Raw genomic sequence first — 15939 nt, 5'->3', positions numbered from 1 at the left:
ATGTAAATATGATCACTTTTTCACAAAGAAAAACTAACTACTTTTCTTAAGTTTACGAAACTATATTTCCCCTGAGGGTAGCTTTGCTGTAGTTCAGACCCTTGTAGCTGGTAACACTAGACTTTCTAAGTAGCTTTCCCAACACTGCAACCAGCAACACAACAACAAATATCTGTGCATGGTCGCAAAGTCAAAACAGCTGCCCCGCGCTTCAAACAATCTTGAACTGATGGGGAGCTCAGGCTCGGAGTCCAGGGTGGCTCACAGCCAACATCAATTTGGTCTAGCAGAAAGGTACTGGTCTTTGTCTCTTGTCTGGATTGCGCCAGATGCCAGTCTCTCACATCCTGTTCCTAACAGCGTCAAAAAAAACAAAAAGCGAAGGCAGACATGCGGCTTGCTTGAGAGGCATAATCCAGCATTGTAAAAAAAAAAAAAAGTAGAGACTGACTGTGTCCAATGCTGATTTATAAAACTAATATTAGCATGTCTTGAGGAAAATGTTTTGCAGGGGTGAACAGAGCACTGAAATATCTTACTTAAGCAGAAGTATTGCAACTTCTGTCAAATGTTACTCAACTGGAGTAAAAGTGCTTAATTGAGAATTATTCAAGTAATAGTGAAGAATAGAAATAAATTGAAGATCTTAAAATTTTGTGCATGTTCCCCCAAAATGTATGGATTACTAATTTTGGCATAGCCCTTCCAAATATGTTTGGTCTTTATCCACCAGGTTTGAGGATGGCTCTATTTTAGCTCATATCAGTACAGATATAGTATTAATTATGACAAGTAAAGTCCAGAATAACTGTAAAAAACAGAACTCAGGGAAACTTACTGGAGGAAAAAGTAGTAAAGTAAAGAGTACAATCCTCAGGTAAAAATATACTAGACTTGAAACCCACTAGACTTGAAAAGTCTTTCCCAATCAGCCGATAGCAAAATACCTATGCCATCCTTTAAGGGCCTAGAAAGAGCCACTGATTACTGGTGCGGCGTCGGATGGAAAATCTGTAGGAATGATTCTAGTGCGATGGGTTCTATTGGAGAATAGGAACAGCCTGGTGTGTAGAAACTGAATGGATAGAAAGTAATCTCCATTATACCGAGGATGGCTAAAAATGCATGATGCCATGGAAATAAGCGTGGTTCCATGTAGACACTAGACAGTGCGAGAGACTCTGAAAACTGGAAAGGCTCAGCGTGACAGTCATCACACAGTCATCAGTGGAATATTCCTGTGCCACGGTCTCTGAGCCTCTTGCCCGGTACCAACGCTTGTTTCCACCGAAGCATCGCCAAAAAGTTCCATGGCAGCCACCCCTTCCCGGCCACATGACCATGCGAGAGCGTCGATCCGAGTGGGAAAGCCCTCTCTGTCTAGCCCGTATCTCTGTATCACCCCCTCATCCATAACAGCGATGGCAGGTTATTTTAGCAGTAATGACCCGAGCTGTACTTGAGACTGTAGTCCCAAAGAATTGATGTTGCTTTCAGTGTTTCTGACCATGATTAACTCTTTCCAAAAAGCTCGAAAACACAGAGCCAAAACTGTAAAACTTTGATGTTGTACCAATGCACTTCTCCGCTGGCTGAAAGATTGACTTTTGTGGCCTGATAGGAAGTTTGTTTGAACTTTAAATCAGAGTAAACAACACATCATGGCGCCGCAGCCAGAAAATGTACTCGTCATCCTGGATACTGTACCCATCCTCTGTTTTCATCTTCCCTGTATCAATTTGACAACACAGATTAGGGAACGGGACAACATTTGTTTTTTTAGGCCGTGGAACACGGCGGTAATGGCGTGGCGATACAGACTATTCTCAAAGGGCACGGGACGGAATAACACTCCGAAACAGAAAGCGAAAGGTCGTATTTCCCTTTAAAGTGATATTTCATCTTGAGAGAACATTGTCACTTTTCAACACGCACCGCTCCATAAAAGTGGAAATTGTCTTGCACAGAGAGTCCATGGTCAATGCACTTTCATTCAATGAAGAAACAGAAGTGATATATATAGTGATAGAAGGACTCCAGCAATATGAAGCAGTGTCGCACCCTACACCCTAAAATCCCATAGAAATGCATTGAAGGGACCAGATATGAGACTCCTTGGCAAAAAAACAGATAAAAAATAGAATAATTTTGAAAAGAACATTCATTCAAAGTACATATTCTAAGTAAACTGAGAAGATGAAGCATGAATAATATGTCCTAAAATGTTCTTGTGAGTGAAGCTATTGCCCAATTGGGTAAAGGGGTGGAATGCTTTTATAGATTTTGCTGTTAACTAGATTTTGCTGTTATTGGAATTCTGTTCTTTCCCACAAAGTTCTAAAATACCAATTGGTTGACGTTAGGTTAAGTACCAGTGCTGCTGGTGCTTCAAATCTCCCACTTGCAGTGCGCTGCACTGTGTAAGTGTCAAATGAGGATGTGCATCAATTATCTCATTTTTTGTTTTCAGGCCAGAACAAACAACAATATGCTGTTGTTTGGGCAGGAGATCATGTAGTTCACACCTAAGAGTCCACAGAGTGGCCAGTTTTGGTGCTTGACCATTCATGAACTCCTATAGTAAGTGCACTAAAAACTGGAAAAATGCTCTACAAAAGTGAAATATCACCTCAGGTCCTAGTGAGTTACTGTTTAGGTATGAAGCTGGGTGGAAATACTGTAGAAATCATAATAACTCAGGGTACAGCAATTGAAAAGTTTCATTCTAAAATGAGGGATTCACCTTTTGAAAGGCTGAGCACCTGATCTCTCAGCATGATTGCTATTATGAATTGCGTTATTAGATATTTTTAGGCCCTTGCTTACAGAAATGAAACGATTTTGAGAGTGCAATCATCTGTAGTTTTGAAACACTGAGTGATATAAATGGCATGATTTGAAAAAAACAAACAAACCCTATAGCCCATATAAAACTGCAGTGATTACAATGGCACCAATAAAGAAAATACCCTCCCGCTTTCCTCCCCCTACTGAATATATTGATGAATGACCCCCGGTGTTCTGACTAATGCAGTTTATTCTCTCATTAAGCTACAACAAACTTTGGTACTCACAGGGAACTGTACCAGTCTCCGTTATAGATTGGGTCATTACTGCTAAAATAAACTGCCCCTGTTCCTCCAGCTTCCGCTCATATAGGTCTAGCCAAATAAGCTGCGCTCTCTGTTATGGATGACAGGGCTACACACACTCCCGCTGCTCCGACGGCTTTCTCTGCTGTTACTCTCCTTTTAGTGAAAACATGAGGGAAAACCAGCCTAGACACCGACTCCATTATGAAATGTAAACAAATCACTGCATCTGTGTGGGGTAAACAGTGAAAAATTATAAAACACATGCAGGTACAACACTTATCTAATGAATAGAAGGCTGCTTGGGAAATGTTCGCAAAGAACCATTACTGTTCTAATTTAAAGCTGCAGAGGTTTTGTACTGATAATACATTCTGAGCAAATGTGTTGATATGTTGCTTGATAAAGGAAGAACACAGATTTGTATAGTAAACACTTTCATTTTCTGTATATGCAATGAAAACCAATACAGTAGTATATTAGATAGCAATAGCCTGTGTCTTTAAATAACAATTGCCATGCATGTTTCTTTTATGAAATGAGTTCTTCAGTTTACTGGTGCAGGAGACGACACAGAAGCCAGTCTAATAAACATGCTAATCTATGATACTGCAATACTTCAATATTGTTACTGCTGAACGCCATCTTGTGGAGGCCTTTTAAACTACAAGTGAAATATAACATGGAGTGGCTTTTTGACAAGCTATTGCACACAAACCTAAAGTTAACCTGGGGAAAGGCTTCATGTTTGGAAAGATATTTCTGCTTGAAATGCTCTAGGCTTTAAGAGTCCAGAAAGAGTAGAAACACAGACAAATATACCATCAAAATAATGGCGAAAGTTGAGGAACTCAAAAATGGTTCAATGCAAAAAGGACCAGCTGTACATCACCGCTGTCAGGTGAAAACCTTGTATCTCCAAAATGTCAACTTTTCAGGAACTAAAGGCTTATTTTTAGCTTTATCACCATGCATTTTTGAGTTTATCCAATAGGGTTTTGAAAGGGTTTTATAAATCTGAGTGTAGCAGAAAATCATAGAGGAGTTACATGGTTTTCACCTGACAACAGCGACATGATATGTTGACACCATGCGGTATAGCCGCTTGGTGTAAATGTACCCCTATGAAATACATTCTGCATCACCTTTTGAATAGGACTCTTTCAAGGTGGCAGACTGGATAAGACAGCGCAAATGAAACTTTTGTGGCCACATGGTGCTGGTAAACAGGAGGGTTTGCGGTTTGAGCCAAGGTAAATGATGAACGCAAAGAGCCTGCCAGTGGCCACTGGCCAACAGTCGCCCATACGAATAGAGGCCTCCCCACTGACTCATTACCCATCCCAAAGTGGTAACCATGCCAAACATCAACATTCCTTCTTGCCAGTTCAGAAACTATTGGAAACACTGGGAGTAAACTTTGTTCTTTGGGATGGGGTGGAACAACTGAATGACACTAATCCAGGAGATTGCCATGTTTTTGCACTTGGTCACTGTGCATGACAATAAGTGTAAGGCAAAGCTTTGTATCTATATAAGCAAAAAATCTTAAAAATGCAGGGTCTGGAATACTTTCCATTCTGCAGTGATTCAGGTTTTACATTCTGGAGGTAAATTTTGTTGCTAAGCAGTATTAGCCAACACTGGAATTATATTGGTTGCTTGGCAACACGGGTCTATTTTCACATTCTGTCGGGAAGCAATGGGGAAGCGTTGGGGGCCTCGTTGATTTCAATGGCCGAATTCTTGACATGGATTGTTCTGGATCAAGGTACCTGTCTCAACTTTGGAGTGGTCGGTCCTCTCCGTCACCTTCTCCTGGCTGATGAGGTAATCAACAATCCGCACCCCGATTGGTGGCTCGGTGTGGTTCCACTCCATGATGACCAATGAGCTGCTGGGCTCATAGGTGTGAGACAGCTTCAGCCTGGCAACAGAGCGACAGAGATGCAAAACTGGGCCACTGGATGAAAAATGTTGTCAGCAACTTGTTCCTATTACTGTAACTGACAGTGAACAGTATCCATTATGTTAGAACCTGCAGCTAAGCCAACCAGATGAAAACGTCTTCTAAAATGTCAAAGATACTTGTCTGTCAGCGGGGAATATAAACATTTTTTCCTGAATTCATGACAACTTGACTTGCTCTAGGACAGTCGTCTCCAACCATGGTGCCATCGAGACCCATGTGTCCGCAGGTTTCCATTCCAACCAATCACTACACCTCATTTCACTGATTACCATACCCTCAACCAGGCAGGGCAAACAAATCAGTGACATCAGCTGCTGTAGTGTTTGGTTGGAATGAAAACCTCGGGTCTCGATGGCAGGCGGCTGGAGGCCGCTGCGCTAGGAGACAGAGTTCTGCCAGAAAATGATCGAGGGTGTTTACCACAGTTGAGTATGAGAGTGATATATTTGGCCAAAACAATATTATTCTAAGTGTAACTGCGAACCACTGACATAGGTTGGGGAAGTGGGGCGCAGGTGGGCAGACCGTCGGTGCCAAAGGCGCTGGAATCGCACCGGCACCAGTCGTCGATAACATCACCCTTCCCCGAACACCACAGCATGCTCATCATGGCTTCCTGAAGAGCCTAGAGGAGAGAGGGAGAGAGAGAGAGAGAGAGAGAGAGAGAGAGAGAGAGAGAGACCGTGATATGGACAGAGCAAAATAGTAATTTTTTTTTTATTCTGGGCAATGAAACCTACCATCTTAATCTCATCACCATATAACACTGATGCTGACACTGTGGGCCAAATAGCCAAAATCTACACTGCTTCAAAATGTTGCCTGTGCACCGTGGCCTCAAGCCATCAACACCAGCAGCTGCACTGTCAAGCCCAGCTTCTCTCCTCTGTGTAGGCACAAGCAGCGTCCAATCAGCCCTCGTCAACAGCAGCAGCTGTATAAGCTTGCGGATGACAGGCTCGCACCCCGGGGGGACGGACAGCGCCGTATCGACTTCCGTGCCGCCGGAGGTCTCAGGGCAGTATCGACGTACAGATGTAGTCAAATAAAAGTCACGGCACGGTGAGGTAGATTATGGCGCAGCACAGAGCCGGCAGATTGAGGCGCAGCACGGCAAAAGGAAAAGCCTCCCCTGTCGGGCCCTCTGTCTCTTTCATGTCTTTTGAAACCCTTTTCGTAATGAGGCCACAGGGTTTTCTGTCTTCAACTGAAAAAACAATGGTTTAGAAGGGGTATCACCCCTTCTAAACATCAGATCTGCACTATTTCCCACTACCAGCCCTGGATTCATGTTCATCATAATTAGCTGTCGTCCTCGCACACTAAGGTAGCTTAGATGACAAATGGCAAAAAAAGTTGACTTTCTCTGGGTGAAAGTTTTCCAACTACTTTGATTTTAATCAAGCAAAAGATGACAAGCAATTGGTTCCTTTAATCATTCACAGGTAACTGAATCATTCCGATTTCTGATGATAAGAGAAGATGCAACCAACAATTTTGGCGGTCTGAAGAGAAGAGTGCCTTTTTTCCATTTCTTCATGTTTCTAATCTTCACACACCCATATTCCAATCTAAAGTACAGTAATCCAGAACATTTTCCTACAAATAAATGCCCATTTTGACACAGATTGATACAACATAATAGTGATTCAACCAGTTCATGAAAGATTTTACATTTGCTGTTCTAAATACCCGTTGTGGGCTTTCCTGGGAAAAATCCTCTGGTGTACAGAAAGTGATGCGGTTTGTTAGCATGAGCAGCAATAGCCACCATGATTGATCAGACAATAAGAGAGCGCCACCTACAGAAACTCAAACTTCATCAATAGAAAATCCAAGGAACAAGACGTCGCAGTACTGGACACACTGTTTGATTGACAGGTGATCTCTGGGAAGAGCAGTGCAGAAACACCAAAGTAATGAGCGCTTAGCAACAAAAATATCACCAAAATCAAAACAACAAGGATCTGTAGGATTACCACTTTAAACACATACACACCTGGTAGGTTTCATTGTTGGACACCAGCTCATAGATGGGCGCTGCCTTGGTGATCTGCAGCAGGACGGGCTCGGACTGCTGGCGCCCCCCAGCCGCCCCGGGGCTCATGTGGCAGAGGTGGCAGGAGCGCGGGCACTGGCCCTGGCTGGAGCAGTCCATACGGACGCCGGCCGCCATGCGCTTGGCGCCTGTGTCCAGGAGACTGGCGATGTACGCCGGGTAGGTCAGCGTCCTCGGCTCCTTGTCGCGCTCCTCCGACTCCTCCGACGGGGAGTTACCTGGTTGGATAGAGGGAAGGGAATTGGTTGGTTGGCTGATTGACTGCCTGACTGATTAACGGATTGATCAATCCATCGTTAGACTGACAAATAGTAATTATAAGAAGAATCGTAATCTTTGTTTATACGGCTCTTAACACTGGAATTCGACAGCAAAAATCTAAATTCAAAAATTGTCAGCAAAAGCAATAAAAAGCAAGATAAATAGATATATCCTTGCTGATTGTCAAAGTGTTTTTACATTTATTGATTTCTTAGATAGATAGATAGATAGATAGATAGATAGATGGATAGATGGATAGATAGATAGATAGATAGATAGATAGATAGATAGATAGATAGATGGATAGATGGATAGATGGATAGATGGATAGATGGATAGATAGATAGATAGATAGATAGATAGAGAAGCCACTCGTTCCCAGTAACAAGACAAAAGCTGAAGCGAGAGAATGAGCACGATTGGAGAAGCTTCTGTTTTTCTTCTCTGTGGCAACAAAGCAGAAATACAAAGCGTTCATGCATTCCCATATCTCCCTTCTGGAGACTTTTTAGCTTTTCTACATCACAGGCAGAACACATCGAGTGAGAGTGTAACTATTTGGGTAAATACAGCTGCAAAGGGCTTGAAGTTCCCTGTAGCAAAGAGGGTGAAGAGTTTAATGGGGAAGATCCATGTTGAACGATGAAACGTTTAGACTGCATAAATTTGGCATGATTGTGTCTGTTGCTCGCAAAGGCTGTTATTCACCTGACCTTAATTGATTTATTTTTCTGCTTCGGTTACTGGATTTGATAACACCTCGAGAAAAATAAACAATTTCTGGGAAAGATAAAACCAGGGTCCTGTCTTCCTCTTTCTTACAGTATCAGTCTGTCCATAAAATTAGTTTGTCTATAAAAACTATTACTGTTTAATTGCATTGCCACTGTAGAAATGAAAAAGGTCGAAAGCAATTGTGGAAGGTTTTCCATGAAATGTTATGTGTAAATACATTTACTATTTAACACAGGCTTTTCCCCCTTGCTAGTGTTTTGCCTATAAAAAATATTACTGTCTAATTGACACTAAAGAAATGAAAGAGGCGTAATTTTGAGGTTTCATAGATTGCATGACTTAAAGCATTTTTTTTCAAATTAAAATAACTGATAAATAAACAGGATTTATTATGCATGATCAGTCTGTCTATCTGTGACTCTGTGCAAATCACTTAATCCCCTTGTTTGCCTGAAATTGGCTTTTAAATTATGTTTGGAACATTTTGTGCGTATGCCAGTTGCTGTGGGTGTGCCCAGTGGTGAGCTGAGTTGTGACTATCAGTGTGAGGCTATGGCTACAGCACAGGGAACAACAGTGGCGGAAAGCAGTAAAAAATCAAATCAAATAAATTAATAGATTAATAAAGCACATTTAAAAACCACTGGAGTTGCTAAAAGTACTGCACAAAGCCAATAAGTATAATAAAATCACACTAAACATAGAACACCATAGCACTGCTAGAAATTTTAAAAAAAACACAAAACACACAAATACAACCAGACAAATCCAGATGACTAGAGAATACAAGGGACATATCTGATGGAGAAGGGAAGGCTGTCCCACAGTCTTGGGTCTGCAACAGCAAAGACACGGTGAGAAACAGCCAGGAGCCCCATGACAGAAGAACTGCAGGGTGTATAGGGGCTTTAGAGGTCATCCCATTCAGGGTTTTAAAAAACAAATAGTAAAAATCAATTCTAAAATGTGCTGGAAGCCAGTGGAGAGAGGCCAGAATTGGGTTGATGTGATCCCTTCTCTTGGAACCTGTCAGAAGCCTAGCTGCAGCATTCTGGACCAGCTGCAGGCGGGACAAGGACGACTGGCTAATACCAGTATACAGCGAATTGCAATAATCTAAGCAGAAGGAGATGAAGGAATGTATGACTTTCTCCAGATCTTTGAACTTGATTTTGGAAATTATTCCAAGTTGAAAGAAACTGGATTTTATTACCGCACTGACTTGTTTGTCAAACAGGCAGAATCAAGCATCACTCCAAGGTTCTTGGCGTGAGGCTTTACATGGGTGGACAGCTGGCCCAAGCAATTGGTAATCTATTTCTATTTCCGAGTCAGGACAGCCAAAGAAGACAATTTCACTTTTGCTGTAGTTTAGCTGGAGAAGACTTTGCCATCCAACATTTGATGTCCACAAGAGAATCCCTGAAGCAGTTCAAGCTTCATTGATCGTTTGGTTTTAGAGAGAGATAAAGGTGTGTATCATCTGCGTAGCAACGGAAGGAGATATACTTCTGAATGTTTTGACCCAGCAGGAGCATAGATAGAGAAGAAGGTAGGACCTAGGATGGAACCTCGTCGGACCACATTAGAGAGACTGGCCAGGGAGGAGCATAGATAGAGAAGAAGGTAGGACCTAGGATGGAACCTCGTCGGACCACATTAGAGAGACTGGCCAGGGAGGATGAAAAATTGTCTTTACTGACTGAGAAGGTACTAGTGCTGAGATAGGAGATAAATCAATCCAAAGCAGCGCTCGCAACACCTATCCCATGCTTGAGACGGTCAATTAGAATGGCATGATCCACTGTCCAGCAGGTCATTGGTCACTTTCAGTAGGGTGTACTATGGAAGCCCTGAACCCTGACTGGAATATTTGAAATGAAATAATAGCAAACATGCGGAGACAAGACACATTCAAAAAGACAGTGAACATCAGCTTGGCTTTGTTTTATTGCAGATTGCCTGTTTTCGCTGTCTGTCTCCTCAACACCTATGGTGGCTCCATGGATGCTGGTTACCTCAGCCTCAGGCTAGATGACGCTTCAAAGTAGACAACTCATCAAGATGAGTGACAAGTGTTGGGGCGTGAACTTGATGAGGGGGAGGAGAGCGGGACTAACAAACTTCCTGCCTCAAGGTGAAAATTAGCATATTGTAGACTTTTCTCTCTAGTATTTTGTTCTTTATGCAGCATGCAGACTGTGGAGACAACTAAGTAGAGAAGGGAGGCAGACTAGAGAAGGTTCTGGTGGGATTCAATCCCAGACCAGTAAGGGTACATGTGGTTCCAGGCACAACCAACACACCATCATTCCATGGAGTCAATATTCTTCTATATTTCAGTTGTGGTACTCATTGTTTTTGCTTGAATTGAAAAATTACATGGTGCTTTGAACGCTGAGTACATTTTACCAGCTTCTGGCTTATGAAACCCATGCAAAAACAGTTTTACGATTTCCCAAAACCTAAAATATGGATGATCTGAAAATCTGTCAGAAGTTCACAAAAGGTTGGGCATAAGGTTTTCATCCAAATGCAATGGATCCTGCCCAAATGTTGAATCTAACTACTGTATTATGTTACTATGCAACTCAATTGACTGTCACATTACCGCCCATGAAATTTTATTTTGTTTCAGGCAGAGTGGGATTTCCACTTCAGGGAGAGAGCAGAGAGAGAGCAGAGTGAGAGCAGAGAGAGAGAGAGAGAGAGAAAGAAAGAGAGAGAGAGAGAGGCACATGTTTAATGCAGAACTTTGGCATTATTTTTCTTTTCTAAAGAAGGGGACTTTTTCAGATTACCATTTTGCGAGAGTGCTTGGCTGTGAGCAAACACAGGCAATTTAAAAGCTCAAGCACCAATTAGGGAATAGGCTTGTTGTGCGAGCCGCCTTTGATGAAATACGACACAGCTTTATGAGCCATGGGGTGATGGGAAAAAAACACACACAAACACACACTCACACGCAGGGGCCCACACACACACATGCACACGTATGCGAGCGTGAACGTACACACACATCATCATGCAAGTACACACAACCACCCACTCTCTTTCACACACACACACACACACACACAAATACCCTAATACTCAATACCTCAAAACAAGCTCTCTCTCTCACACACACATACATTCACACCAACCCACTCTCTTTCACACCAAATACCCTTGCATACAATTCCTTTCACTTTCAGCCTTTAAGAGACACACTGCAGCCTATCTCCATCATTAAAACACACTCCTGGCTAGAACTGAACAGCAACATTAAGCCGTCGAAAGTTTTTATTCCATAATTACCTTACAAGTAACAGTGGGATAGTCTTTGTGTGGGCTTGTGTCAATGTTTGTGTGTTTGTTTGAGCACATGCATGCATGTGTTTGTGTGTACACCTGTCGTGTGTCGTGAGAATGGGTGCACTGTCAGCATAGAAAAAGCTATTAAGCATAATTTTAAGTGCTACTATCACAATATTTGCTTTTATGTGCACATTTGCGTGGGCATGTGCCTTTTGTCTTCACCAATAAACCCCTAGTTAATTATATGCCTCATCTCCCGCCCGTCTTAAAACTATAAACATGCTTCATTTGGTTTCTGTCTAGAGTCACTGAGTGTCATTGGCTCTCAAGTGATGTCATGGTGGGCAGACAATCTTTAAAACAAGGCTAAAAAAACAAGTTTCAGTAAAGTTAACTGTCAGGTACATATTCAGTTGTTTTCTTTACTTGGGATACAGTGAATCGGGCTGTATGGGAATTCATGATGAACTGAAAATACCCACCACAAATATCTAACAAACAGTGAAAATTGATCTGGAGGGATCAATGACAAAGAAGAGTTCAATGTACTATATATATTCCCCTTTAACAATACAACTGCCTCCAGTTGCAGTGATATTGGATTGTAAGGCGTAAAACAGGCTGCATCATTTTCTGTGTGTATGTATGTGTCGATATGCATATGTATATAATATGTGTATATTTGTATGCACAATGTACGCAAAGCTTAGAGTATATACACCCACAATTGCCTTTTTATTATACTACTACTACTACAACATTGTACTTCTATATTATTACCTATGAAATCAGAGCTTTATGGGTCCACTGCTGTTCTTCACCTACAGTTCCCTAGCTATTTGTGTGTGTATGTGTGTGCTTGCATATGCGTACGCCTTGAATGTTAGTGCCCTTGACAATGTTAACACGCTACTTGGAGGCCTTGCGATTGGGTCAGTGGGACTGGTTGACTGATAAGCCCTAGCCAATCAGAGAACGGGTATGTAAATGAGGGCTGATCGAGGGGCGAGTCACGTCAGGGGAGAACGAAATGCAACTCTGGCCGTTCACACAGTTTGACCCCCGAGCGGAGCTTGGTGTGTATGTGTGTGTGTGTGAGAGAGAGAAAGTGTGAGATGTCTGAGGTAGAGGCACTCTGCAGGCCATGACAGTGCCTGATTAATCAAAGGCGATAAGCAAGATGAGGCTTATGTGTGTGTGCGGAGTGTGTAAGTGGGTGGGTATAGGAGCAAATGAATGGGAAAGAGAGAGATTACAGTAAAGAGAGTTTAAAAGAAATTGAAATTTAGAAATCTGATGCGCGAGTGTGCGTGTATGTATGTGTGTATTGCCTGCATAGACTTATGCATTTGAGTGTTTTCTGTGCCGTCGTACTCACTACCAGCCGAACTATCATCCATTCATGTCAAACTGGCTCGCTTCCAACTAATCAGCTCTCATCAGCCTATCTTCACTTATTGTCACTTGGCAGATGGAAATTAACTGTGGCAGTTAAGTTAGGACAGCTGGGTGCCTTTTAGGGCAATGAAGATTGGCAATGATTAGTTCACTTTAGTTTTGGTCGAGTTCAGTGTCTTCCAAAGTGGGAGCTGGGACCATTTGGTGATATTAACAAGAGCCAGTAGCTCTGCCCATGTGAAGAAACTGTTATCCAAAGCTACAGGGGAGGTTCGCCACGGTTGTAACACATTACAATTGTAACACGTAATTGTAACACGTAACGGCTGTAGACATGTTATACGTATGCACAGGTCTGAAGGTATGAAGGTCCAATTCAAAGGCTACTGATTGAAAGGAACGGTTATGATGTTGATCTATAGGCTAATGTTAGCTAACGGTAGCAGTCAGCTACTTCTTGTTTTTTAACATATATTTATTTCCAAACTAACTCGGTCGACTTCTCATTAATTGTCAGCATTAACAGCTGTTTTAGTAGGCTAGTCATATGCTAATGTGCTTCATATCATATCCTTAGTGGTGCTTCTTTGACAGTCATTGTTTGTGTTAGCTGTTCTGCTAGCTAAACCGGTGAATTTAGCTGGTTAAAACAGCTAGATAAAAGCTAGCTGCTGTGGGCTACAGCTTGGTTGGTCTGTCTTCCCGAGTATTACATAAATCAAAGTATGACATAAATCAAATATGGCCACCATGTGAATGGGGAACAAAAGGGCATTGCATCTTTTTCTTGTTCTTTAGTTTGCAATTCTATTACAGAGAAAATGTTGATGGCACTCATTCATGGGAGGTCAGGGTAGAAGGGTTGCTGTAAATGCATATGTGAGGTTGGATGTGGTGTGATGAGTTGGGTATTGTATGGATGACGGAGACTAAATGAAGCTGTCTTTCCCAAGGTGAACTACGGGTTGCACTTGTGATGTAGGAAAGCTATCATATAATATTCATGCTGTATTTTTCTGTCACACAAACAGAAAACAGAGATCTGTCTTCTCAAACTCTCTTACCTCTTTCTCCTTTGTCATTCTCTCTCTTTGCTGCCATCTCCTCTCATTCTCATCTCTTTCACTCTTTCTCTAACTCTCTCTCTCCCTTTTTAGAGATGCAAATGCACGTGCAATAGGCCTAGTTGTGAGGTAGGGAAGTGTAATATAATATTCATGCTGGATATCTCCCCACTAAAAACAATCCCTCTGTTCTCTCGCTTTCTCCGATTCTCTCTTCTTTCTCATTCACACTGTCTCTCTATCTCTCTCTTTTTCCCTCTTTCCTTCAGACAGTCTTTAGCTCCCTTACTGTCACACACACACACACACACACACACACACACACACACACACACACACACACACACACACACACACGCACGCACACACACTTTTAGGGAAACCTAATGACTACCATAATGATTTAATAACAATAAATCTCCACAAGGAAAACACACACATGCACACACAAATACACACACACACACAGAGCCCATTAAATCTCATTCACAATGGACAGAGAGTCAGCATCTCACAAAGGAAAGTGATGACAAGACAAAATACAAAAAAAGATCCTCCATCTTCAGCATCCCCCTCCCCTCCATCATTCAGGCCTTTCAGGAATACAATTTTGGATCCAATTATTGTTGGGCACTCCCTAATTCTATCTAGAGTAGCTCTGACCATGGGGGTGAGCACCAAGTACCTGTGTGTGTGTGAGTGTGTGTGTGTGTGTGTGTGTGTGTGTGTGTTCTTGTACTTCTATCCTTGTGAGAACCAGAGTTTTAGACCTTCAGAGTGAAATGAGGTCATTTTGGAGTTAGGATTTGGTCTTATTTTTAAGATTAGAATTAGGATTAGGTTTAGGTTAAGGTAAGCGTTAAGGTTAAGTGTGTAATGGTGAGGGTTTAGGCTATAAGGGTTAACACTTCTCTCAAGATCCTAAGGTTTCCAACGATACCAAATATGTCATGCTGAATTACAGGGAAATGTGTATAAAAAGATGCACAAGACATCTAGATGTTTTTCCATTTGTTTTAACGGTGTAGCCATCAAAAAATGGCATCTTGGGTTTCAATATTTCACTCAATATAAGTGTGCTATAGCTTCAATGAAGAACAATACAGAATATGTATGTGACATTGTCATAAACTTTGGAAAATATATGTTTTTTCTAACTTTGAAGCTACTTAAGAGGACATTTAAGTCTTAATTAACTAAGGGTGCAAGGAGTTAAGGAATGAATGCAGTCAATGAAAAGTCCCCATAAGAATGTGTGTACAGTTGAGGCCTATACATAATTCCACTTTTTTACTGCATATTCTAATTTGTTCTTTGCCAACAGAAAGCACAGGAATAGTCCGGAAACCAGTCATTAAAGTAGAGGCATGAGTTCAGTATTGCAATATAGTCTGTCTACTCAGTTCTCATTTACAACAACTGAGAAGTGATAGGCTGCACTAAAGGGAGATACTGTGGATGCAGGGCAGCTGTATGATGAGGAACTTATGCGGCAGCTATCATGTGTCTGCATGTCTCTCTCTGTGTGTGTGTGTGTGTGTGTGTGTGTGTGAGAGTGTGAAACCGGGGATTTGAGACTGCTTTGACCCACACTGTAACAGGCGGAATGACTCATCATCTCCATAGTACACAACAGATGGAGCTCAGAGCAATTTAGATTCATATAATACCTCTCCATCAACCCCTCCCTCCCACGCTCTGCCATAGCAGATAACTCCTGCTCATCCTTATGTCACTGACAGACTGAAGTTGGTCCTTCTGTTTGCAAAAAAATATACCTTCCAGACGATAAATATGTGTGTGAGAGAGAGAGAGGGAGAGACGAGAGACAGAGAGAGTAAGAGGTAAATGGACATGTAATCTTCTGAAGTTGTTATGTATATACAGCATTTGGGAGCGAAAGCCTTCATTTCCGCTCTCTCTCTCGCAGACCGGCCGACCCTCTCCATTATATCAGTGTTCATCAGAGCCGAAACGATGACTCATCAAATCATTGTTCACCCGCGTGATCAAAGTGGCCCACTTTTAGCCCCCCGGCACCATCGAGTCTCGTTTTTA

At 42.0% G+C, this 15939-nt stretch overlaps 1 protein-coding gene across 1 annotated transcript in view; it reads right to left on the bottom strand.

Moving 5' to 3' along the window:
* astn1 (astrotactin 1) overlaps window positions 1-15939 on the bottom strand; it is a 329475-nt gene that overhangs the window by 32224 nt on the left and 281312 nt on the right. The window contains exons 18-20 of the mRNA XM_071907023.2: window positions 7064-7341; window positions 5556-5689; window positions 4868-5019 (exon numbers count right to left, since the gene is read on the bottom strand). Of these exons, the coding sequence (XP_071763124.1) occupies window positions 4868-5019; window positions 5556-5689; window positions 7064-7341 (564 nt within the window). The remainder of the gene's footprint in view (window positions 1-4867; window positions 5020-5555; window positions 5690-7063; window positions 7342-15939) is intronic.

This window comes from Centroberyx gerrardi, chromosome 13, assembly GCF_048128805.1.
Source record: "Centroberyx gerrardi isolate f3 chromosome 13, fCenGer3.hap1.cur.20231027, whole genome shotgun sequence".
Taxonomy (NCBI): Eukaryota; Metazoa; Chordata; class Actinopteri; order Beryciformes; family Berycidae; genus Centroberyx; species Centroberyx gerrardi.
This window is presented reverse-complemented; position numbering and strand designations above follow the sequence as displayed.